Source organism: Dendropsophus ebraccatus, chromosome 4, assembly GCF_027789765.1.
Source record: "Dendropsophus ebraccatus isolate aDenEbr1 chromosome 4, aDenEbr1.pat, whole genome shotgun sequence".
Classification (NCBI taxonomy): Eukaryota; Metazoa; Chordata; class Amphibia; order Anura; family Hylidae; genus Dendropsophus; species Dendropsophus ebraccatus.
Genome location: NC_091457.1, coordinates 42,295,723 through 42,318,113, shown reverse-complemented (window position 1 = coordinate 42,318,113; position 22,391 = coordinate 42,295,723). Strand labels below are relative to the sequence as shown.

Genomic DNA, 22,391 nt, shown 5'->3' with positions numbered 1-22,391 from the left:
ATTCACATTGGACATTTATCAAAATGCTCCCCAGGCATACACTACAGAAAAGGGGCAGATGCACCCATTTTCCATAGCGTATGCCAGCTGTATCTCCGTATTTCTGATGGGAGGGCAGGGGGGGTGTGGCAAGGCGGGGAGGAGACATGGCCTCCTCCTGCGCCTGATTTACCATGATTTACGCCTGTTCACAGGTGGGCCTTTATCAGCCTTGATAAATGTCCCCTATAGTTGCTTATACTATATTTTGTAGGCACAACTAAAAACTAACCCCCTAAAGCTTTAAGAGAACACCACATCATAGGACCCAATTAGGAACTAGGAGCTCCAATTTATTGTTTCAGATGTTTGTTATGAGTCTTTTTGAAATGATTCTTGTATAGAGGTAAATGTCATGCGATTATCGATGTCAATGGAGCCTCTCCACTAATGAGTAGGTGGATGATTATTCTATAATTGCTGTGAGGGCACTGTGATTATTAGGGCGTCAAGAAGCCAAACTTTACACTCTGACTCCTCTATTTTTCCACTGTCCAACTCTGACTCCTTTATAAATAGCTTGTGTATAATGATTTGTAATAAGTTTAATGTCGGAAAATGATAACATCAGACTTTTTTAAATAAATTGGAGTCTTAGATTAATACAAAATAATATGCAGCCTAATATACATTATATTATTACAATTTATAAACCTTCCTAAATTTCTATAAAAGTAAACAAATGCAGCACACAATGCAGGTAATTTCTTATATATTATTTTACTCTGTCACCAATTACTTTGACATACTTGTTGCATCACTCTCCACCAATGCACAGGTTAGGTGTCTCTAGCTGCATTCTTGCCACCACCAGTTCTAGTAAAATGATAACCTTAAGGTTGTTTCAATGTGGACAGCCTGCAGGTAGTCTTGGGTACAATTCTCCATACGCATATACACTTACCGCTCACAGTTGCACAGATGCAGTTGATGCAGTTATTGTCCTAAAAAAACAACTTTTAAACTTGCAGCCCTGTGCCCAACGGCCGTGGCCTACAATATCTGTGCCCTAACTTTGCACCACCCCTCCGTCCCTCCTCCCCACCCTCTTAATCATTAGGAATGCCACTGGAAAATTTTCTCCTGTCTGAACATTGCACAGGTACCTTAACGATCCAGCCCATGTGCCGGGTTGACACAGGTGGTGAATAGAAGGCAATCTGCCAGGGACATTCCTAATGATGAGGAGGGCGGGGAGGAGGGACATAGAGGTTGTACCAGTCTAATGCATACACAATCTAGGCCACGGCCGTTTGGCACAGGGCTGCAAGTTTAAAAGTTGTTTTTTATGACAATAACTGCATCACCTGCCGAACGGACCCCGAGGACAGATCTTGGTTCAAAAGCAGCTATCGGAAGGTGCAAGCGGTTTGGGGAGGTCAGATTGTGGGTACAGAGTCGCTTTAAATCCCATGCCGTATTCTTATAAGCCTCCACTGTAGTCTGCTCCGCCATCTCAAGTGGTAGTCCTCATAGGCCAGCAAAGGTTCAATGGTTAATTCAATACAGTTTAGTCTGGAATTTCTTCTCTTTCTTTACGACATATTCCGAGCAATGTATCTTCTGAATTATGATGTCCTATTGAACCTTGATAAACCGTGATCTACATCTTCATTCAACAGCTTTGATTCTTGAGCAAAGTGTGGGAATTCCATCTAAGCTGTGTGCAGTATAACTAAAGAGAAAATCATTCCAGGTTGCTATGGCTGAATATCACTGACTTATTGAAAATCTATAATGCCTGATGAAATGCGAAATAGATCTAATTCTAGAAGCCGGCAATCTGATTTATAAATCATCGCTGCCAGCTTCTAGTTTTTCTTTCTGTATTTTCTGATTCTTTTATTCCTCGCTACCGGACTGGGAACATACTGTCACTGCCAACAGAGCCCGGGGCCTTAACTGAGTCAGCAGGAGCCTTAGGGGAAGATGAGAAAGGGAGAAGGAAGCCAGGAGGGTATAGCTGATGGGGCAGAGGAGGAGGAATGCTGAGAGTGGGTGGGATGAGCTGACAATGCAATAGGTGTAATGTGCTGCAGTTGATATATTTAAGGCTCTGTCCAGGGTGCTGAAATCATGCATAAGGCAAATACACCTCATGTTGTTACCCAGACACGTGCCATAAATCTCCCTCATACTCCTCCTCTTCCAAGTGCAATGCACTTCTCTTCCATTGATGCTCCCAGAACTGATGATTTATAGTCCTTGTAAAAGGCTCACGTTACTAAAGCCTCTACAGTGAAGTGCTAAGAGGAACAGTAGAAGGTATGTAATGTTACCGATTCTTCATACTAATCGGCTAAACACCGGCTAAATGCTCGAAGCTGCAACAAAGCAACATTGTAGGAGAGAGCATTCCATTAAACTGCCCGTTCACTAAAGTCTATCTTATCTACAGGTCCTGTCAGTGCAATGTATTGTTCTCTGTTATCAGCCATGTCAAGCTGGAGAGAGGCTTTGTCTCACATATCTCCAGTCCTGTATCTGTGTCAGGACAGGGAGGTGAGGACAAGATGAGACAGTGAGCCCAAGACGAGACAGTGAGCCCCGATACTGAACCCACCCTCTATCCCTACCTACTTGCCTCTAACGGCCCTAGGCAGCCGCAGACAACCACAAAGACTTTCTCTGTGCAAGATACATGCACACAGAACAAGACAGACAGACAAACACAATAAAGGATAGTCAGGGAGCCAAGTCAGAACCAAAAGGGCAACGCAGTACAAAATCAGAAAACAATCGGATAATCAAAGGTCAGCAAGCAGAGGAATTAGGAACGGGGATCGCAGGAATAGACAGGGGCAGCTAAGATCAGGGTATGAACCTTAATAGCCAACAGAGAAGGACTGACTCAGCTTTCTTTTATGAGGATCAAGAGCCCCCCGATCCCGATCCCCATTCGGACAGACAGAGGAATATGTCAATGAAAAGACTTGCTCAGCTGCAGCAATCAAGTCTGGCTGAGCTCAGTGTAACTCCTGCATTGTCGGAGGCTAAGAAGCAAGCGGGTATGTCACTCAAAAGCAAAAACCAGGCTCAGTTCACACCAGGCTACTGCACATTCCTGACAGTTTGGCAATACATTTGTTTGGTCAACAGCTTGCTCTCCTGACTGCCATATACACATGCACAGCTAGGTGTGCATGTATTCTGGATAGAAAGAGGGAAAAAGGCTGCTGACATGCTCTTAAGTTGTGTATGGCCAACTTAAGAGCATGCAAACATATTAGGGAGCATTCACACTGCTCTGAGAAAGCTTTTCGAATACATAGTAAATGCATCCACTCACCCAAAGGAAGCAAAAAGAGTGTTCTGTATGGTGATTTATGCCACTGTTTGTCTATCTAGTAGCTTAGACTGGACACATTTATCAAAGGTATACCACCCAATGTAAACCAGTCTGAATGCGCCTTACTTACATGTGTTCTAGCTTTAGTGGCTCTTCTTTAAAGGTTATTTCCAATTTTGCAACCATAGTGTCCTATTATTTTCTGCATACAGCCCACACACAGATTTATGTGTCTCAGTGGTTACTGATTTCAATTAAAATTTGGCCCACCAAAGTACCTGAGAAGCCTTCACCAGGTTCAGCTTTCACCCAATAATGGACCCTAGCAGCAACCAAATTTAAAGGGAAAGTATTTCCCAGAAACCTGTTCTTTTTTCTACTTTTTTTAAATTTACATTTATTATTTTATTTTTCATACTTTATTATTGGGACAGCAATGTCTCTTAAATGGATTTTAACTAGAAATGACCCTATTCATGTCTATAAAAAAGATTTCTAGGCATGCTCTGTCACCTGTGCATTGTGTAGGGATGGCAAGGCTGATCCCTTGTTATCTAACTACTGGTGTCACCTTTCACTGAATGTGGCTGAACTCCGCAGCGGAATTCTGTGGCGGAACTCTCCGCTGCGGAATCCCACCTGCCTCAGTGTCAAACTGCGTCTCTATGGGAGGGCTCACCAATTCTGACACATTTGCTCAGTGTGAACATACCTTAACCCTGCCTGTGATGACACAGGATGACACTGCTGGAAGTGACCTGTACAGAACAGGAAATCTAAGCTTAGTCCTAGGCCTAGTGGCCAGAATATAAACGTCACAATTTCAAGATTGTTTTATAACATAGGTAATAAAATGATAGTAGAAAAAAAGGGAAAAAAATTACCAAAACATAAAACTTGACTTGATTTTCTCACGACACATTCCCTTTTATAGCTGAATCTTTCTATCTATCTGATAACAGGCTGATAACAGGACCAGTATGCACATAAACAATACTTCAAGAAGATGCACATCTTTGGGATAAGTAATGGTTAAGCATCCAGCATCACATATAGGGAGCTAAAAGGTCATGGTTCAGGGTTTGTTTGTAATCTGTAACCATGGAGACACTTAGTTCTGCAGAATAGCTGTACACATAAAACAGTGATTTTCTGACATCTGTCATAAGGGTATTTTAAGAAAGGTCGGTATGACCTTAAAAACTTCTGACCATGGTGAAACTTCTTTCCTTCTTGGGAAAAAAAAAACAACAACATCTAAGCGATCAGCTATTAACACTAAAAAGGAGATGCGGACGACTATACATTGCTCGAATTGTGAGCATCAAATACATAATAATAATCTGCTCTCTGCTTGGGCTCATAGGGGGTCCAGAGTTATTAAATCCACCACTTTAGGACTAAAGATACCGTGGGCTGAAACGCTGTGGATTTTACCTGTGAGCTATCAGCAAAGTAAGAGCAGAGTATGGCTGCAGGGCTAGACGCTATGGTCTATCTTTAAAGTGAATGTATGGCCTAGGCTGCATTCCCACGTTCCGTGATCCTGATGAATCACGGACGTGGAATGCATGTACCGGAGTCCCCCTGCGCCCAGACAGCATCTGTAATTAGATGCTGGGAGCGGGGGAGACTGTATTCATAAGCGCCGCGCTGTAATGAACTAGCCGTGCGGTGCTGTTACTACAGCGCGGCGCTTATGAATACAGTCTCCCCCGCTCCCAGCATCTAATTACAGATGCTGTCCGGACGCAGGGGGGCTCTGGTACATGCATTCCACGTCCGTGATCCGTCAGGATCACGGAACGTGGGAATGCAGCCTTATATTGCAAAACTACAATTCCCATCATGGTTGTCCAACCATAATAGAAATTGTAGTTGTAAAACACCTAGAGGGCCTAGATTTTCTTTTAGTGTCTCTTTTTTCTGGTCACGATTGTTTTTTTATTTCATTTTTTGTACATTGTTATGGGGGCTGCCATCTTGCCTGAGCTGTTTTTAACAGCATTTAGTGTCATGCTTTACAGCAAGACTCATGGACATAAACAACAATAGACAGAATCTGTCCCCTTGAGATGAATGTGAAATGTTACTGAGCCCACTCTGTGACCTTTGAAGAGGTCATTCCATTCCACTATAGTCTTATACTAGTTCTATCTATCCACTGTTGTCACGTGTCGCTGTAACTATGTACAGATCACTTTACAGCAGCCTCCTTTTATCACCACAGACACGACAGTAGGTCTAATCTTTTTATACCTTGTGGTGAGAATGAAGACTGCAACATCTTATAGAGAGAGACAAGAAAAAGTCAGCAAGAATTCTATAAAAATAAGTTTTACATGAAAATAGATCCTTTTCTGATGACACATTCCTTTTACCATCTTAAGGTCAGTCATTGCCTCACAGCCACTCAGCATTCTCTCTCCACATAAACATACCAATAGTATACAGCTCTGAAGGATGTCTATATAGCTCATCCCTGCTTTCACATCACTCATCCTACTGTCTGCAACAATGAAGATGTCTATACGCTTTACATTACTCAGAATTGCCCAACAAATCAATGCCTTAAGAGGCTTATTTCCTGTGTGCCTGTTCTAAGCTCATCTTCCCATGTATTTCATGTATGTGTCTTGCCCGGCCTTCACCTTGTCTAATTATACAAGCAGAGTATGGAAAGCAAAGCATGTATATGCTTACCATAGAGAAGACAGGATCAAAGTATGAGCAAAGTTGGTCAAAGCCATAGATTTTGACTTGACTGACCAACTATCTTATGTCAATAGAAAGAAGGATTGGGCATTCTTTTTGTAGGAAAGCATTCTTAGGCTATGTTCGCACAACATCAAAAAAAAGAGAAAAGGAATATGCCGGCACTCACCAAATTCTTTGTGTTCTTTTATTAAAGTGTCACATCATACAGGTACAAGTAAGGAGGAAGCGTTTCAGCCTGTGGCCTTCATCAGCTGATGAAGGCCCCAGGCCAAAATGCATTCTCCTTACTTGTACCTGTATGATGTGACACTTTAATAAAAGAACACAAAGAATTTGGTGAGTGCCGGCATATTCCTGTACTACTTGTTTGGACTACTTTCTACCACCAGCACCGGGTACCATCTTGCTCCTATACTACAAAAAAAAAAAAAAAAAAGAGAGAGAAAACGTGTCCTCTTTTTCTATTAAAAAAGACGTCTGTTATTGCCGCGGCTAAACTGACTGCAATGCAGTGCATTGAAGTCAATGGAATGACGGCCGTCCAATGGACACAATGAATAAAATAATGGACGTTGTCTGTGCAGACATCAAAATAATGATCATGTCAATTTTTTTGGGACGTCATTTGCAAACAGCGGACGTTATTTTTTGTTGCTCACATGCAGTTTTTATTTTGTCACCGTCCTTTCTCCATTTTTACTATTAAATTCGATCGACTTTTCAATTAAAGACACACCCAAAGGCCAATTAGGTCACCTAAACTAGAATAATGTACCAGCAGCTACTATTGCACGGCCAATCCTCAAAATAACAGATGTAATTTTGGATTCAAAATGACAGACATCATTTTAAAAATTATAAACGGACTAGAAAAAACGTTGTGGGAACATTGCCTTACCATGTTACCTTCGTTTTTATTCAACCGTTTGTGGTCCAGCTTGTGGGATTAGGGCCCTGGATATGGCCCGTTCCAGTTTATTTAACTCAGAGATAGGGAGTCTTTGGCCTCCAGCTGTTTCAAAACTACAATTCCCATCATGCCTGGTTCAGGCATGTTGGGTTTTAGAGTTTTTCAACTGCTGGAGGGCCAAAAGTTCCCCATGGCAGATTCAGCTTATTGGAGCTACGACATTTACATGTTAACCTGCAGTCCTAATGTGTCAATTGAGTTGTTCCGAATGTCAAACTCTACTTGTACAGCATTATTCTATGGATTTGTGGGTGTGCGCGTCCATTTGCTCCTTTTACAGGGAGCATTTTAAGCAGGCATGCAGGCAGCCATTATTGACATGCATTTTCCCACCCACTTGTGTTAGGCCAGGGATAACATGTGTCAGCAGTGATGAATAAAAGGTTGGGGTGGGGGGGATGATTTGCATTTCAATCATTGCCCTCTAGACAGAGACAATGCATCATACGGCCAGTGGCTGTTTTTCATATGTTCTCTTGGATTTTTATGATTTCCATGTTTGTGGATAATATATATGTAAAACTCCCAAATTAATTTCAAGTTAAATTATGAATTCAATTATTACAGTGGTGTTAATAATTTAGATCATTGGTGGAGAGCCCGTAGATTAATCCTGAAGCTGACTTTAATACTCATTTTTCTCCCTGCACAATGTATGTATGAGTGATGATTTTTTTCAGTTGTCATTGCTTGGTTTTACAATTACAGCAGAAAGGATTTAGCTCTAGGCTCTCAGAGTGAATAAAAGGTCTTTTAAGGTGCAGGGAGAGGGACTATTGAGGTGTTTTATAATGGATACAATTAGCTGCAGGTTGGGTTCACATGTAGCTGTAGTGTGCGTCATGAACAGTTACTAAACAGGTTCTCCTGTGAATTTGTACAAGGCGACTACTACTACAGGAGAACCCCATCTTAGGGTCCATTCACACTTCCATGTTTACCAAGGAAATGGTTTACTTTACATTTCAGTTCACACACACACACAAATAAATAAATATATATATATATATATATATATATATATATATATATATATTTATTTTTTATTTATTTATTTTTTTACATTATCTTTTAGTATGTCAGTCATGCCAACTGCTCCATTTTAGTATACTGGTTACTGATTTAGCCGATAGAAACTAACACCAAAAGCAATGAAAAATAGGTAATAAAAATTAATTAAGCAAATACTGTACATATGAAAAAAAACTGATAGCATACAGTATAGCGAAATGCAGATCAAAAATGAATCCAATGCACAATCATTCATTTTAAAGGGAAACTCCGGGTAGAGGTTAAAAAAAATGAAATTATTATTATTATTATTATTATTTACCTGTCTATTCCAGTTTTTAAAGTACCAAAAATCCATTTGTTTGGGGGGGGGTTTGTTCTGTATTGTGCTTCTGCCTTTCCTGGTTTAGCATTTCCCAGAATGCAATACTTTCCTTCATGTGACCATCACAGCCCCCACCCATTACAATCAGAAAAATTAGTGCTGCACCTGCTTCTGGCTGGTCTGAGATGGTGAACATGTCAGGGGATTGGGTTATCCAGCCAAGCCTCCTGTGACATCACACCCTGCCACCTGTCTGTATCATCAGCAAACACGCACAATGTGAGACATAATCATGGAAGATTTGTCTCCTATAGGGGGGGGATAACAGAAGGAGCAGGAGACAATGTGAATTGGCACAAGGGCCATTTTTTTTTACTTCCTGGATTTCTATCAGCTACCAGTGTGGCAGAACCGCATATATACAGTAATACATTGTATAGACACATCTATATAACTTTTAATGTACTTTAAATAGAAAACAAGTTTTTCTTATCCCGACTTCCCCTTTAAGCACTGTCCTGCTCACCGCTGCATACAGTGGAACCTTAGGAGACTTTGTGCCTTGTCTCAGTTCCATAATCCAGCGCCAGTGGTACCTTGGTTTAAGAGTAACTTGGTTTAAGAGCGTTTTGGTTTAAGAGCTCACAGTTTTTCAAAATTGTGACTTGGTTTAAGAGCATTGTTTTTGTTTAAGAGCTCCTTGTACTGGGTGGGAGAGCGAGCGGGGGAGGGCATGGTCTGCATAGTGTGGTCTATAGCCCTTTACTCTGACACACGAAGTCTTCCTCACCTTCCAAATCATAGCAGATCCACTTCAGGCTTTGGCTTACATCAGGGGACAGGACTGTGGAGGTAATCTCTTCATAGCTGTAACCCCTCTCTCCCCGGACAGAGAGCGCTGTATGTATGTGTCCACATATGTCCTGCTCATTCCTTCATGCTCCCTGTAGTCTCTGTCCGCCCTTGTGTTTCCCATCCTCACCATTACTGTACAGTAACTTATATAACATATTCTGCTGTTTCTGAATGTTTGTTTCATCTGTCCTACATGTTGTTCAGAATAATAAATTATTATTTTTGGGGTGTGGAACCAATTGTCTGCATATCTATGATTTCTCATGGGAAAATTTGCTCTGGTTTAAGATTGGATTTGTATTACAAGCGCGGTTATGCTCGTAATCCAAGGCACCACTTGTAATTCTATTTCTGTTTAAAGGGGTAATCCAGCGAAAAACTGGTTTCAGGAAGTTATATAGATTTGTAATTTACTTCTATTTTAAAATCTCAAGTCTTACCATACTTATCAGCTGTTGAATGTCCTGTAGAAAATGTTGTTTTCTTCTGACAGTGCTCTCTGCTGCCACCTCTGTCTGAGACAGGAACTGTCTCCATATTGGTCACTGTTTTAGCCCATAGAAATTGACACCAACAGCAATGAAAAATAGGTATTAAAAATAAATTAGGCAAATACATATAAAAAAGTGATACATATAGCGAAATAAAGATAAAAAATGAATCCAATACAAAATCACTAAATGAATAAAGTGTAAAAATTAAATTTATATTTAATCCGTATAGGTGGTTATTTACAAGTGATGATCATTTGGCATTTTTACTATAACTACCTTGATATTTCAGGGGAATGATATTTGTTGTAGTTGTGGCAATAAACTGCGATACAACCACTTACCTGTGAATATACTTTTAGGCTATGTTCACACTATATAAAAACAACGGCTGTATTTCATAACAAGGGCTGATGTAGTGCAAAGAACAGCCGTTGTTCCACAAATAACTGCTATTGTTTGCACAACAATGGCCTTGGCTATGAGATACGGCTGTTGTTTTTACATAGTGGGAACATAGCCTTAAGGTATGTTTACGCTTAGCTGAAAAATCCATCAATGGTATAACCAGTAGGAAGAGGGAGATTGTGATCCCGCTGTATAGAGCTCTGGTGAGGCCACATCTGGATACTCTGTCCAGTTCTGGAGACCTCATCTAAAAAAGGATAGTGATAAGATAGAACGGGTCCAAAGACGGGCTATAAAATGGTGGATGCTCTCAAGCATAAGGATCTAAATTTGTAAAGTCCGGAGGAAAGACTATGTCCACGCATAGTATTTATGTCAGTCTTTTGGTCAGTCTTGTTTCAACCAAAACCAAGAGTGAGTTGAAAACATTGAAACTGAGCAAATCTTTCCTCTATAATTTTCCCCTGTCAGTTCCAGTCCTGATTTTGGTTGAAAAAATAATGACCACAAAACCTAAGGAAATACTCTGTGAACATAGCCCAAATATGTTAAAAGGCTAAGTAAGGTTTAGGAAGGGTTTCATTTTAATAGAAAACTGAACTGAAGGACAAGAGGGCATAATCTGAGGTTAGTTGAGAGAAAGATCAGGAGCAACATGGGAAAATAATACTTTACTGAAAGAGTAGTAGATGCTTGGAACAGACTTCCAGCAGATGTGGTTGGTAAATCTACATTAAGTGAATGAAAACCCGCCTGGGATAAACATATACCTATCCTAAAATAGAAATAAAGGAAATAATATAAGAGCAGATTAGATGGTCTTTTTCTGCTGACAATCTTTTATGCTCCTATAAGACTATGTAACACACAATGATACTGTAGATTTTCTACAAAGACATATGCAACAAAATATGTACATTTTCCTGTTTATTTAGAGCTTCTATTTTTGCAAAAGCGAAAACTAGATCTTCCGCCAAGTCGCTAGTCACTTTTGCAGTAACTTCTAAGCAAATGCCTGAAATGCAGGAAGGTATTCTGGCTATAATAATACACATTACATTGACAAAATGCCAGAAAAACTGGCAGAAAAAAACACCAGATTGCAAGAAAAAAACTGCTGCTTTTTTTAAGACATTTTTTAAAATAAAAAGAAAATGCATGTCTGAAGGAAGCCTTTGGGTTGCAGAATCTTCTTTTTCTAAACCAGACTATGGCAAAGCATTAGTACAGCGATGGTGGTATGTTTCCTAAAAGCTGCTGTTGGCCTTAAAAGGGGTTATCTGGGTAACAAAAACAATATTCTTAATGATCCCCCTTCCCAACACCACCCTATGTCTAATATACATGGATAACCAATCTTGCACCCTTTCCCTGTTTTTTTCTTTCTTATCCGCTCTGGATGTCTAAAATCCTCTAATCTGCACCACGCTCAGCTCCCTCTTCCTCCTTCTCTTTGTAGTCACAGGACATGTGATCTCCTCTCTGCGGGCCGGGTTAGCTGTCTATTGACTTGGTGACCCAACCCCCAGGAGACATTATCTGCATCATCTCCATGCACCTGTGCTGCTTGCATAGACTTACAAGAGCCTAGGTTTCTGTAATGAAATTTTATAGTTCTATCTCTGCTTGTCTTTGTGTCACAGCTCTGTATAGTGCAAGTGTTATGGATGTATCGTTCAAGGGGCCATGAACTTTAACCCCTGGCGACCCAGGGCGACTCTGAACCGCCGCGGTCCCGGGTGCCGCTCGTAGCCCGGGACTGCGGCTATTAGCGGGCATGGTCCGATCACCTTGTCTGCTAATAAAGTAATCGGATGCAGCTGTCAAAGCCTCCGATTACTTACTGCAGCACTTCCCTGGTGTCTAGTGGGGAGGAGCGATCCACAAATCTTACCCCGTCTGAGGTCAGCGCCGTAATGGCGCTGATCCCGGATTGGCACTCGATTGCTTCCGGCTGCAGCAGCCAGAAGCAATTGATGTGCCTATCTCATCGATCTATGCTGCATATCTATGCAGCATAGATGTCAATGAGAGATCAGTACATTTATACTAGAAGTCCCCCAGGGGGGCTTCTAGTATAAGTGTAAAAGTAAAAATAAAAGTGTTATTATTAATAAAAAGCCCACTCCCCTAATAAAAGTCAGAATCACCCCCCTTTTCCCATGTTATAAATAAAAATAAGTAAACAAACATGTTTGGTATCGCCGCGTGCATAATCACCTGAACTATTAACTTATCACATTCCCGATCTCGCACGGTAAATGGCGTAAGGCATTTTTGGTCACATTAAATCCAGAAAAATTGTAATAAAAAGCGATCAAAAAGTCGCATATGCGCAATCAAGGTACCAATAGAAAGAACACATCATGGTGCATGAAAAAATTCAGCCTGTCATTGCAAAGTACAATTAGTGGCGCAAAAAACACAAAAATTTAAATTGGCTGGGTCCTCTAAGGGTTAAGGGGTTGTTTACCAATTTTTTTTCTCTTTCATATTAACTGATGCCAGAAATTGGCAGAGATTTGTAATTTACTTCTCTTTAAAAAATCACCAGTCTTCCAGTACTTATCAGCTGCTATATGTCCTGCAGGAAATGGTGTATTCTCTCCAGTGTGACATGGTGCTCTTTGGTGCAACCTCTGACCATGTCAGGAACTGTCTAGAGCTGTACCAAATCCCCAGAAAACCTTTTCTGATCTTCAGAAAGAATGCCACTTACTGCAGAACATACAGCAGCTGATACTTTTTTATAGAAATAAATTACAAATCTCTGGCAGTTTCTGGCTTTAGTTGATATGAAAGGGAAAACATTTGGTAAACAGCTCCTTTAAGTTCATGGCCCCATGAACGATACAGGGATTGTTCGTGCTGACCTCTCAGTTAATTGTGCACTCATTTGCGTCCTTGAATAACCCTGTGTAAGCCATGTAAAAGAACCCTTTGACAGACAGCTGTATCTATTTTACATGCAAGACAGGAAAAGATCAGATGTGGATTGTGCAGGTATACCACAGGTTTGCAGAAAAGGGAAGAGGTTGCTGTATCACTTGGAGGCGCTGCTACTAATGGGTGACTGTAGTTTAGGTAGGTAAATGTTGGTGACAGGTTCCCTTTAATGTGATCCTGACAGGCACATTCAGCAGCTTCTGAGGCGCTGCACCTGAAATAGAATACACAGCTCTATAGATGATCAATAGAGATCCCAGTTTCATGTTGAATCCTGATAAATAATAAGCATTACCACTGACGTATATAGGAGAGAGTGATTTTGCATTGGGGCCCTGTAAACCCCAAGCATGTATGAAACATGTGATGAAAGACTATATACTGTATATACTATATAGGTACAGGTAACCCTGGGAGGCAATTATAGAAATAAGATCCAGTCACTCAGATGTTGAAGCCAAGTAAACGCTTGTATTTCATCAGCACAGTAAATCAAAGAGTTTCTTAAGCCTGTGGTCCATAGATCTGGGAATTTTAGACGATGAGATCCTTTTATAGGTGTATTTTGCCATAGGCAAGAAAGGGAAATTGCATTTGCCTCATTGGTTTGTCTACTTGTGTATATTTAACAAGCAGGCCATGGTGCCTAGCGTCATCCTACCATTCAGTATTCCACAGTGCATACTAAAGCAGCTAAAGCGAAACAACACCTAGATATAACAGTATACAAGACACCTTGTGTGAGCAACTCAAAGGGCATAGCCACCAAAATAAAAACAAATGGCAGAAAAAAAACACTAATGTCCTTGACTTGTCCTCTGTGAAAGCTTTTCTGAGCCATTCCGGTTGTTTTGATGCTGGATTTCCTAAAGTGAAATCTATAGGAGCACTTGTCACAATGTTATTGCCACCTATCCTTCCACAAATCCACTCCACATCTCCAACTCATCTGCCTCTGTAGGTTCTCCCCACTGATGATGTTGGTAAAAATTGTGATCAGGTGTAACGGAAAATCACTGTCCAACCCCTTTGTTCTGGGAGAGATAAACCACAGCCAGAGCTGTTTTGCTGCAGTTTAAACCTCCCCATGTAGAACACAGGAACGCTCATTTAAACTTCGCAAGGTATATGGCCACCTTTACTCTTTGACTGTCTTTCAGTAAAAGCGAGACAGTCTGGCTGCAGCTTAAGACCAAAGCCAGGAATGGATTTGAAAAGAGGAGAAATCTTAGAGTGGTATTACACTGGACGATTTTTCGGCAATTAACGATAAACGATCTCAAATGACCGCTATGACAAATGATCTTAGATCGTTCACCCTATTACACAGGCCGATGATCGTTACATTATAGCCGTTCTTGGGCTCGTCCTTTTCCTGGTTCGGTTAATATACCGAACAATGTGCGAACGATTTGTGAACGATCAACGATGAAAATAGGTCCAGATTCTATCAAACGATTAACGATTTCTCGTTGGTCATTTAATCGTTGCCTGCTATTCCAAATCCGAATGATCTATTGATTTTCCCCTGTTCTCTGTTTATAGTCTGTTCCTGGCTTTGGCTTCAATGATCTGTCATATAAATCTGTCTGTTTTATAGGGCTCTTAGTCTTTACTGTAGTCTCATTCAATTTACGAACCAGGATTCATTATATTCATTTAAAAGGGTTCTCCACTTTGGTAAATCCCTACTTGTTAGGGCTCTTTTTACATAGCCTGATGTGCAACTGCAGATCAGCGACAATCAGTGAGATCGGTCTTCTCTTGCAGTGCCTTTACAACAATCGATTTAGCAACGATCTGCTGCCATTGCTCCATGTAATAGGAGCGGCAGCAGCAGACCGCCGCCATCACCTATGAACTTTAGATCGTCCGGGGAGTGTGTTATAGCAGGCAATTATCGGGTGAATGAGCTCTTCCGGGATACTCGGCCCATGTAAAAGGGCCATTAGAAAGCTATATTGACAATAATAAGGTGCCCTGATCTGAGTTTTAGTGATCAGCTGTAATCTGTGTGAAAACAGTAAATGTTCAGTTTCCCTGCAGTGCCACCACAGGGCATATAAAGAATTACACACTGCCCATTCAAATCTATTAGTGGTCAGTGTAAAGCTGGGCAAGGCAGGTCCTCCAGAGCACGAAAGAGTCCACTATGGCCAAGAGAGCGCATCCTGAACAGAAGACCCCCCCTCCATAAACCCTGAATTGCCTAGCCGTATATATGAAAATGGGTTTTCTGAATTGGACAAGCTCCTGATGATATGATAAAGAAGTACTTTGCTGCAATGCTGCGTCCGGGGTGTTTGACATATTGGAATCTTTTAGATGTTTCTACTGTGGTGAAATGTTCCTTATGATAACGTATCCAGTACTTATCTTACCGAAAACTTCTTGAATGTTTCTTACACCCAAAAAGGGATTAATGAATAAGCCGTAGCTCCAGGCCTGTATCCTCAGAATCTTTGTGCTAAATATTAATGTGATATTTGTCTATTTTTATCAGTGGCAGCTATATGTGCCAAGGAGACACTTTATTCTTTGACTGTCTTTCAGTAGAAGCGAGACAGCTCCAGACTTGTGCTACATTTCTGCCCTTGACACATATAGAAAATCAAGGTTTAGCTTAAACAGGGTTTGTCAAAACAGTCATGTCCATCTAGTAACTATAAACTGCCAAAAAAAAGTCCTCAGAGTCGCAAGTAGGAGAATACATGGGAAAACATGTGAATAGCCAGATATCCTTCCAGGGAAGGATGACCACCAAAACCGCCATATTAAGTGGCCCTCTTTTACAATATCCAACTTAATTACGAGACTAAGGATATGGCAAGGGAAATACCAAAGCCAGGTATCCATCCACAGACAGCTGTTTCGGAGTGTTGCCCCTCATCAGTGTGAAGTAGGATTCAGGAGCAAATCCTAGTAGACCATTACGGTAAAATGATCACTGACCTCAGGGAGACCAGACAAAGAAGACCCTGTAGTTTGCTAGTTAAAGCCCTCATTATAATGAAAACCTATGTACATTGCCCCCCAGAAAACCTGTGCGGGCAGGTAAGCATCAGATGTTTATTATTTTTACCGGCATGGCAGCTAATTAGTTAAACATGGCTGTCACTACATTCTCACAGCGGAATTTAGAACCATAGGCTATAATGGTACCGAGTATCACAGCAGATTTCGCTGCGAAACTTGCAGCATGAAATCTGCTACGAAATTGGTACATGTGAAGGCACCCTTATGGTAGATAACCTGTACAGTTATGGTAATCCATTTTTGCAATCCGTTTTTGTAAAATAACGGATGGAAAATTGATGCATTTGTCTGTTAACTTTCATTATAAAAAAAAAAACAGATGAAAATGCATGATTTTTTTTTTGCATAGACAAAAACGTACTTAACCTTATTTTTGTGTACGTTAAAAAAAAGGAATGCATTTTGATCCTTTCTTTATAGTGGAAGTCAAAGGGAAAAACAGATCAGATTCACACAAATGGATCAGTTTTTCCATCCATTTTTTTGCAAAAAACAGATTGCAAAAACCTAGTGTGAACCCAGCCTTATACAGAACCAACAAGGCCTCAGCAATGCAACACTGGCTTTAAGATCATATTCATTTGTATACAATCTCAAATGCTTAGTATAAGGAGGTTCATTGGTCTTTTTAGGATAAGAGGAGCATATTACCCTTTGTAAAATGATATCTATATTATCTTATTAAGTCATTTATAAGAATGATATTGTACTATACATATTTCCAGTCTATCCTTCATCCTACTCCTCGCCTTCACCTGCTGCTTATGTTATTTCTGTGTCTGTTCTCCATTCTCATCTTATATTTCCTCCCCTCTCATGATTCTCTCATCTCTCCATTCCCTTTTACAGCTCCTTTTTTCCCTTCCTGGCTTGAAACTTTTCATGTCTCATCTTCCATTATTTTTTCATTGCTCACTTCCTCTCCTCCTCCTCTTCTGTGTCCCAGGGGCTGCTTTATATGGCACCCTCCGCAGCATCCGGCTACATCAGCGTTTCATCACTCATCATCCGACTGACATAGGAGTATTCAGTGTTTAGGGCCGGTACACCTCAGGCCACATGACGGCTCGGAAATACATGTTCTATCAGTCATTCTGCTAGGCTTTTCTTAAGCCATACACGTGAATTATACAAGGTACACGTCTGCATTGTGATGGTCTACAATGTATAAATCTGCATTCGTTTTGCACAGTGGATATGTAAAATGTATCCAGTCCTAGCAATCTCTTACACTTGTATTTTCTTGCTTATATGCCCCCATGCACGCAGTATGACTCATGTCTGACTCCTTCTGTTGACATCTTATTTTAACATTCCCAATTATAAGTCGTTGCTGGATAGTAATAATAACATGCTCAGTACTTGATGTGAAGAGACCATTTTACCATGTCTTTGCCAAGGATTCTTATTGGCTACTCGCAGTCCTAGCAATTCATTGTTAGATAGTGTTTGTTTTCTAGCTGTGAGCATATGTTCCTTTAATAGGATGGGCAGGTATTCAGGGCTTTGGCTCTTGCTTTGGCACGCAGTAGGGGGCCCCACGTCTCTGCAGTTGCCATGTTGTACGCCATCACCTCAGCTGCCCCCTTTTGAGCGTGTGCTGCTTCTTACATCCTCACAGCTGTGGGGACAAGTCAGGTGATTGTAGGGGACATCATCCGAGTGCCAGGAACGCAATTCCTCTTTCATCTGGAGGAGAGAGATTCTCACACTGAATGATCAGCGATTTTCTTCTGCATTAACCCCCCGATGCTTCCAGACTGACACAAATGCTGGGCAGCCTGTCATTTCCATCAGCAGCTAGAAGGCTTTGCATAGTGTAAGAGCGGTGTCCCCCGACCTGTGGCTCTCCAGCTAATAATTCCCATCATGTCTGAATGACCATTTAGCTGTCCAGGCATGATGGGAATGGTAGCCTCAAGATGGGGGTAACCGGTAAAAAAGGAAAGATCAATGATATTCTTCTAAAGTCACGTCTGCCCTGATATATTATAATTATCTGGTCTCTTTTTTTAGGGGAGCCCCTTGTACGCTTTACTGGTCTATACATGTTCTGTCTCATGCATCATATTTCCTTCTCATTATCTCCTTCGTTCTATAAATCTTTAGGCAACCTTAGGAACCATCTTTTTCTCTCTCCTCTCTTTCCCGTACCCATACCATAATATCTATGTGATGGATATTGATGTCTTGATGTCTTTCTCCACCTCCCGCTCCCACATTTACTCTGCCTCAGCTTTCAATCCATCTTCCTCTGAGACCTTTATCTTCCTCACGTCACCCTCTCACTACTAGGGCCTTCCTGGGTAATGTCTTTTTCTGCTTCCCCACATCTTCTACCCCTGTCTTTCTCTCTTTGCTCTTCTTCCTTGTTCAATTTCCATGGCCTACTTTCTCTTCACTCCTTTCCCAGGAGCACTTTCTGTCCTGCCGCCTGTGACTAACTTCAAAGAGTGCGATATGGGACCCCCTCCCACACACAGCTTCCGCCACTCCCCCCAGCCCCCAACCAACACCATCCCCCGAGTCTTCATTATGAGAAATCACGCCAATTAGTGCTACCATGACTATATTTTGTGTGCCTGGGGGAGCCTGTGTATACTGTATAGGGGGTAGCTTTGCTATATATATATATTTATAATACAACTCTCCTTTGCACCAAGTAACTGGGATTGTCAGTGTGTAATTGGCCATTTCTTATTTTTCCATTCAAGCAAATCAGAATTACCTTGGTTAACCCATCACTCATGTGGACAGATATTGACCGAGATGCTGAAATAATATTCCAACCTATGGATTACAGTCTAGGTGTTTAATGTAATAAAAGCAGAGGATGCTAAGGACAAGTCCATTCCTCACTGGTGACCCTAGGTGAAGAAGTGCCTGCAGCCACCAGCTTCATCTTACCGAGATGCGATTACTCTCTATCATTATATTTCTCCTTGTGAGTCCTGAATAGTATATCATGACCACCGCTGGCAGGTGAATGTGCCTCTACTAGCATTTTCCAGATCGTGTATCAGATATTCACACCGGGTGATACGTAAATTTCTACAATCCATGTAGTAATGATGAGATAAAGTAATGATGCTTTACATGAATCGTGCTTCCTTAGTGGTTTCCTTTCAAGGCAAGACCTGGTTGATGCTTTTTTTACATTGCTTCTGCTTAAACATGCTGACGCAAAGCATCACACTACAGAAACGTGCATTGCGCCAGAACACGAGCAGCTGCAAAACATCCATCAACAAGAGTGCATGCAGACATATTGGACTGCTATGCTGTAGAATTTCAATAATCCATTAAATAGTTTTAAAAAATTGCCCTCGTGATTAAATTTTGAATTATGCTCTTATATATTGGCTGCAGGCTTGTTATACTGCTCTGTTGACATCAATGAAGAAATCATTTTTCGAGTGAAATTTTATATTGACTTCTATGGAGAAAGTTCCACTGTTTGGACCATTCAGAGTGAATTATGGCACCCTTTTGCAGTAGGCATGGACTCTACCAACTAGAGATGAGTGCAACTCGAGCATGCTCGTGTCCAATTGAATACCAGTAGCTGAAGAAGTTGGATGCAGCTCTAGGGATTTCAGGAAAGTGTGGATACAGCCATAGGCCATAAGCTGTGTCCATGTTTTCTCAGACTCCCTAGGGCTGCATCCAACTTCCAAGAGGCTGTCCAGGCAAAATTAACTTTTGTGCATAAGGGACAAGTAAGAAATTGCGGAGTATCCCAACCTCCGTACCCCTCACCAATCTCTGCATCAGGCCCCTGGCTTCTTTGCTATGAATACAGCTGCGGGTATGGCACGTGACCAACGGCTCTATTCATTGCTATGGAGCTGCCGGAAAGTGCTTACTTGTCTCTTTCCAGCAGCTCCATAGGAATGTATAGAGCCGTTAGTCACAGGCCGTACCCACAGCTGTATTCAAAACAAAGAAGCTCCAACCTCTTTAAAATGTTTTTTAAACTTTGATTTCAAGTCTTAATATTGTTCATTTTCTTATAACCACAAATTTGTTTCCATCTGTAACTATGGATATTTTTTTTATTTTCCCTGACAGGTTTGGTGAAACTCGGAGTCCATTGTGTCACATGTCAAAAGGTTGCCATCAAAATTGTCAATCGGGAGAAGCTCAGTGAGTCTGTGTTAATGAAGGTAATTTATGAAGGACATGAAATAAAATCTACTGTAGTTAGCTTAAAGGCCCCAGTGGAAAAATCTATACATAAGCCAACTACTCACTAATGACTACTCACACCAACTACTCACTAATGACTTTGTATGCCTTCTATATGTGATGTCCTGGCAATGCTGCATTGATGTATTTACAGAGAACCTTTCATCATATAATGAAGCCCAACTTACCATCATCATATTGTGCAGCTTTATGTAAATACACTGAGTATGGCTATGTTCATACATAGTATTTCCATCAATCTTTTTTCAACCAAAACCAGAAGTGGGTTGAAAACACAGAAACTGTGCAAATCTTTCAATTATAATTTTGCCCTGTCAGTCCCACTCCTGATTTTGGTTGAAAAAAGACTGACCAAAAGACTAACAGAGTGAGTGTGAACAGAGCCTATCCCTTTAACTTGATTGACATTGCTGCTCTTTCTGTCCTTTAAAACACAGAGGTTGGAGTCGCTTAAAGGGGTAGTGCGGCGCTAAACATTTATTCACAAAATAATACACATAACAGTTATACAACTTTGTAATGTATGTTATGTATGTGATTCCCACTGTTACTTGGAATGACATGTTTCTTATGTGCCTCACAGTTAGGGGCCAGTTATGATTTCTGCTTTTGTAGTATCTGTAGCTATGTCACTGTTTACAATGGGGGACAGCACTGACAGTGCGCTGATTTATGTAGAGGCGCACTGCCTCTACATAAATCCAGTGCGCCCCAGTGTGTAGGTTTCCTTATCATTTTTCGGCGAGAAAAATCACAAATTAAGCAGACCCAGAGTCCGCGCCCCCCCGTTCCACCCCCTCCACACTCCCTCCCCACTCTCCTGGTGAAGCTTGCGGGAAATGGCCAGATGTGAATATTTATTCGCAAAACGGCCATTTGCAAATAAATTTATTCACATCTGGCCACTTTACGCAAAAAAAATACACCTTGTCCCCTCTATGACACCACGCAGTGTCATAGAGGGGAGGGTGTTTCCCCCCACAGGGAGCGGGCTGGCCCGCCTCTAGTGCTTCACCCCCGGCCAGTGCCCGGGAATACACCGGTGCTGTGTGCGGCCCCAGCATCCCCTCGCCTGCATCGGTTTATCAATGTAAATATCAGGAAAGTGTTGTACAGGTGGTACATTCACTTTAATGTATGGCCACATACTACAATCGACTTAGTGCATATGTTGCCTTAAAGGTTTCTGTTTAGCCAGTAGACTTTAGTCGCTCTACATAGCAAATGCAATAGCCAGACCAGTTTGCCATTATCACGAGAGAAGGGACCTAAACTTTAGGATCACTGTTTCACTGCTGGTAAAAAAGAATGTTTTCCATTGCTACAACAACTTAAAGGGGAACTCACAACATGGATATGCATATATCTGTGCCGCCAGTTTCCACAGAAGCATCGCATACATACCTTTAGCGATGCCGTGTGATCCAGCATCTTCCGTAATTCCTTATCCCGGGCTGACAGTGTCGCCGAGGTGGATCTGTGACACTGTCTGCATCCGACTCGCTCTCCGGCTGCTGCTATGTTTTCAGGTTGCCGCCTCCTCTGGCTATTTATCATTGTGGAGCAGGTGGGGCAGCTTCAATGAAGCATCATGTTATTATATTATATTGAAAATACAGCCATATTTTTATCTCAGAAACACAGATGTATTTTACCTTTATTTTATGGGGTGTGAATGTATCCTTAAGAAACCCTATCATGTGGATCAAGCAGTTATACAGTCTGACCTGTTAGGGCTCTAGGAAAAGTCCTTATTTGTGATTGTCAGCTCATATTGCTTTCTAGGACCACCCATTGGACTCCTTAGCACAGAATAAACTGAGATTTCAATAAATAATATTTAAATTTGTAAGATTTTCTGCACATGTGAGTATATTATGGCTCGGTATAAAGCATCTACAGGCCTTTGTGGCGCACAGAGACTTATTTTTCTGATGAACTCTGTTAGTTCATACACTATTCTGGACTATTATCCCCTAGACGCATTGGCTTCTAGGAAGCAGTGCATGAGGCTTTTGGCTGTATTCACATGTACTAATAAAAAGCCTTGAAAAACTATGGCAACGCAATATGTGAGCTTCAATGAAAAATAAT

General features: G+C 41.2%; 1 protein-coding gene across 1 annotated transcript in view; it reads left to right on the top strand.

Moving 5' to 3' along the window:
- The window catches only part of BRSK2 (BR serine/threonine kinase 2), a 109,512-nt gene that overhangs the window by 13,342 nt on the left and 73,779 nt on the right, over positions 1-22,391 (top strand). Inside the window, exon 2 of the mRNA XM_069968338.1 lies at positions 20,160-20,254. Within this exon, the coding sequence (XP_069824439.1) occupies positions 20,249-20,254 (6 nt within the window). The 5' untranslated portion in view covers positions 20,160-20,248. The remainder of the gene's footprint in view (positions 1-20,159; positions 20,255-22,391) is intronic.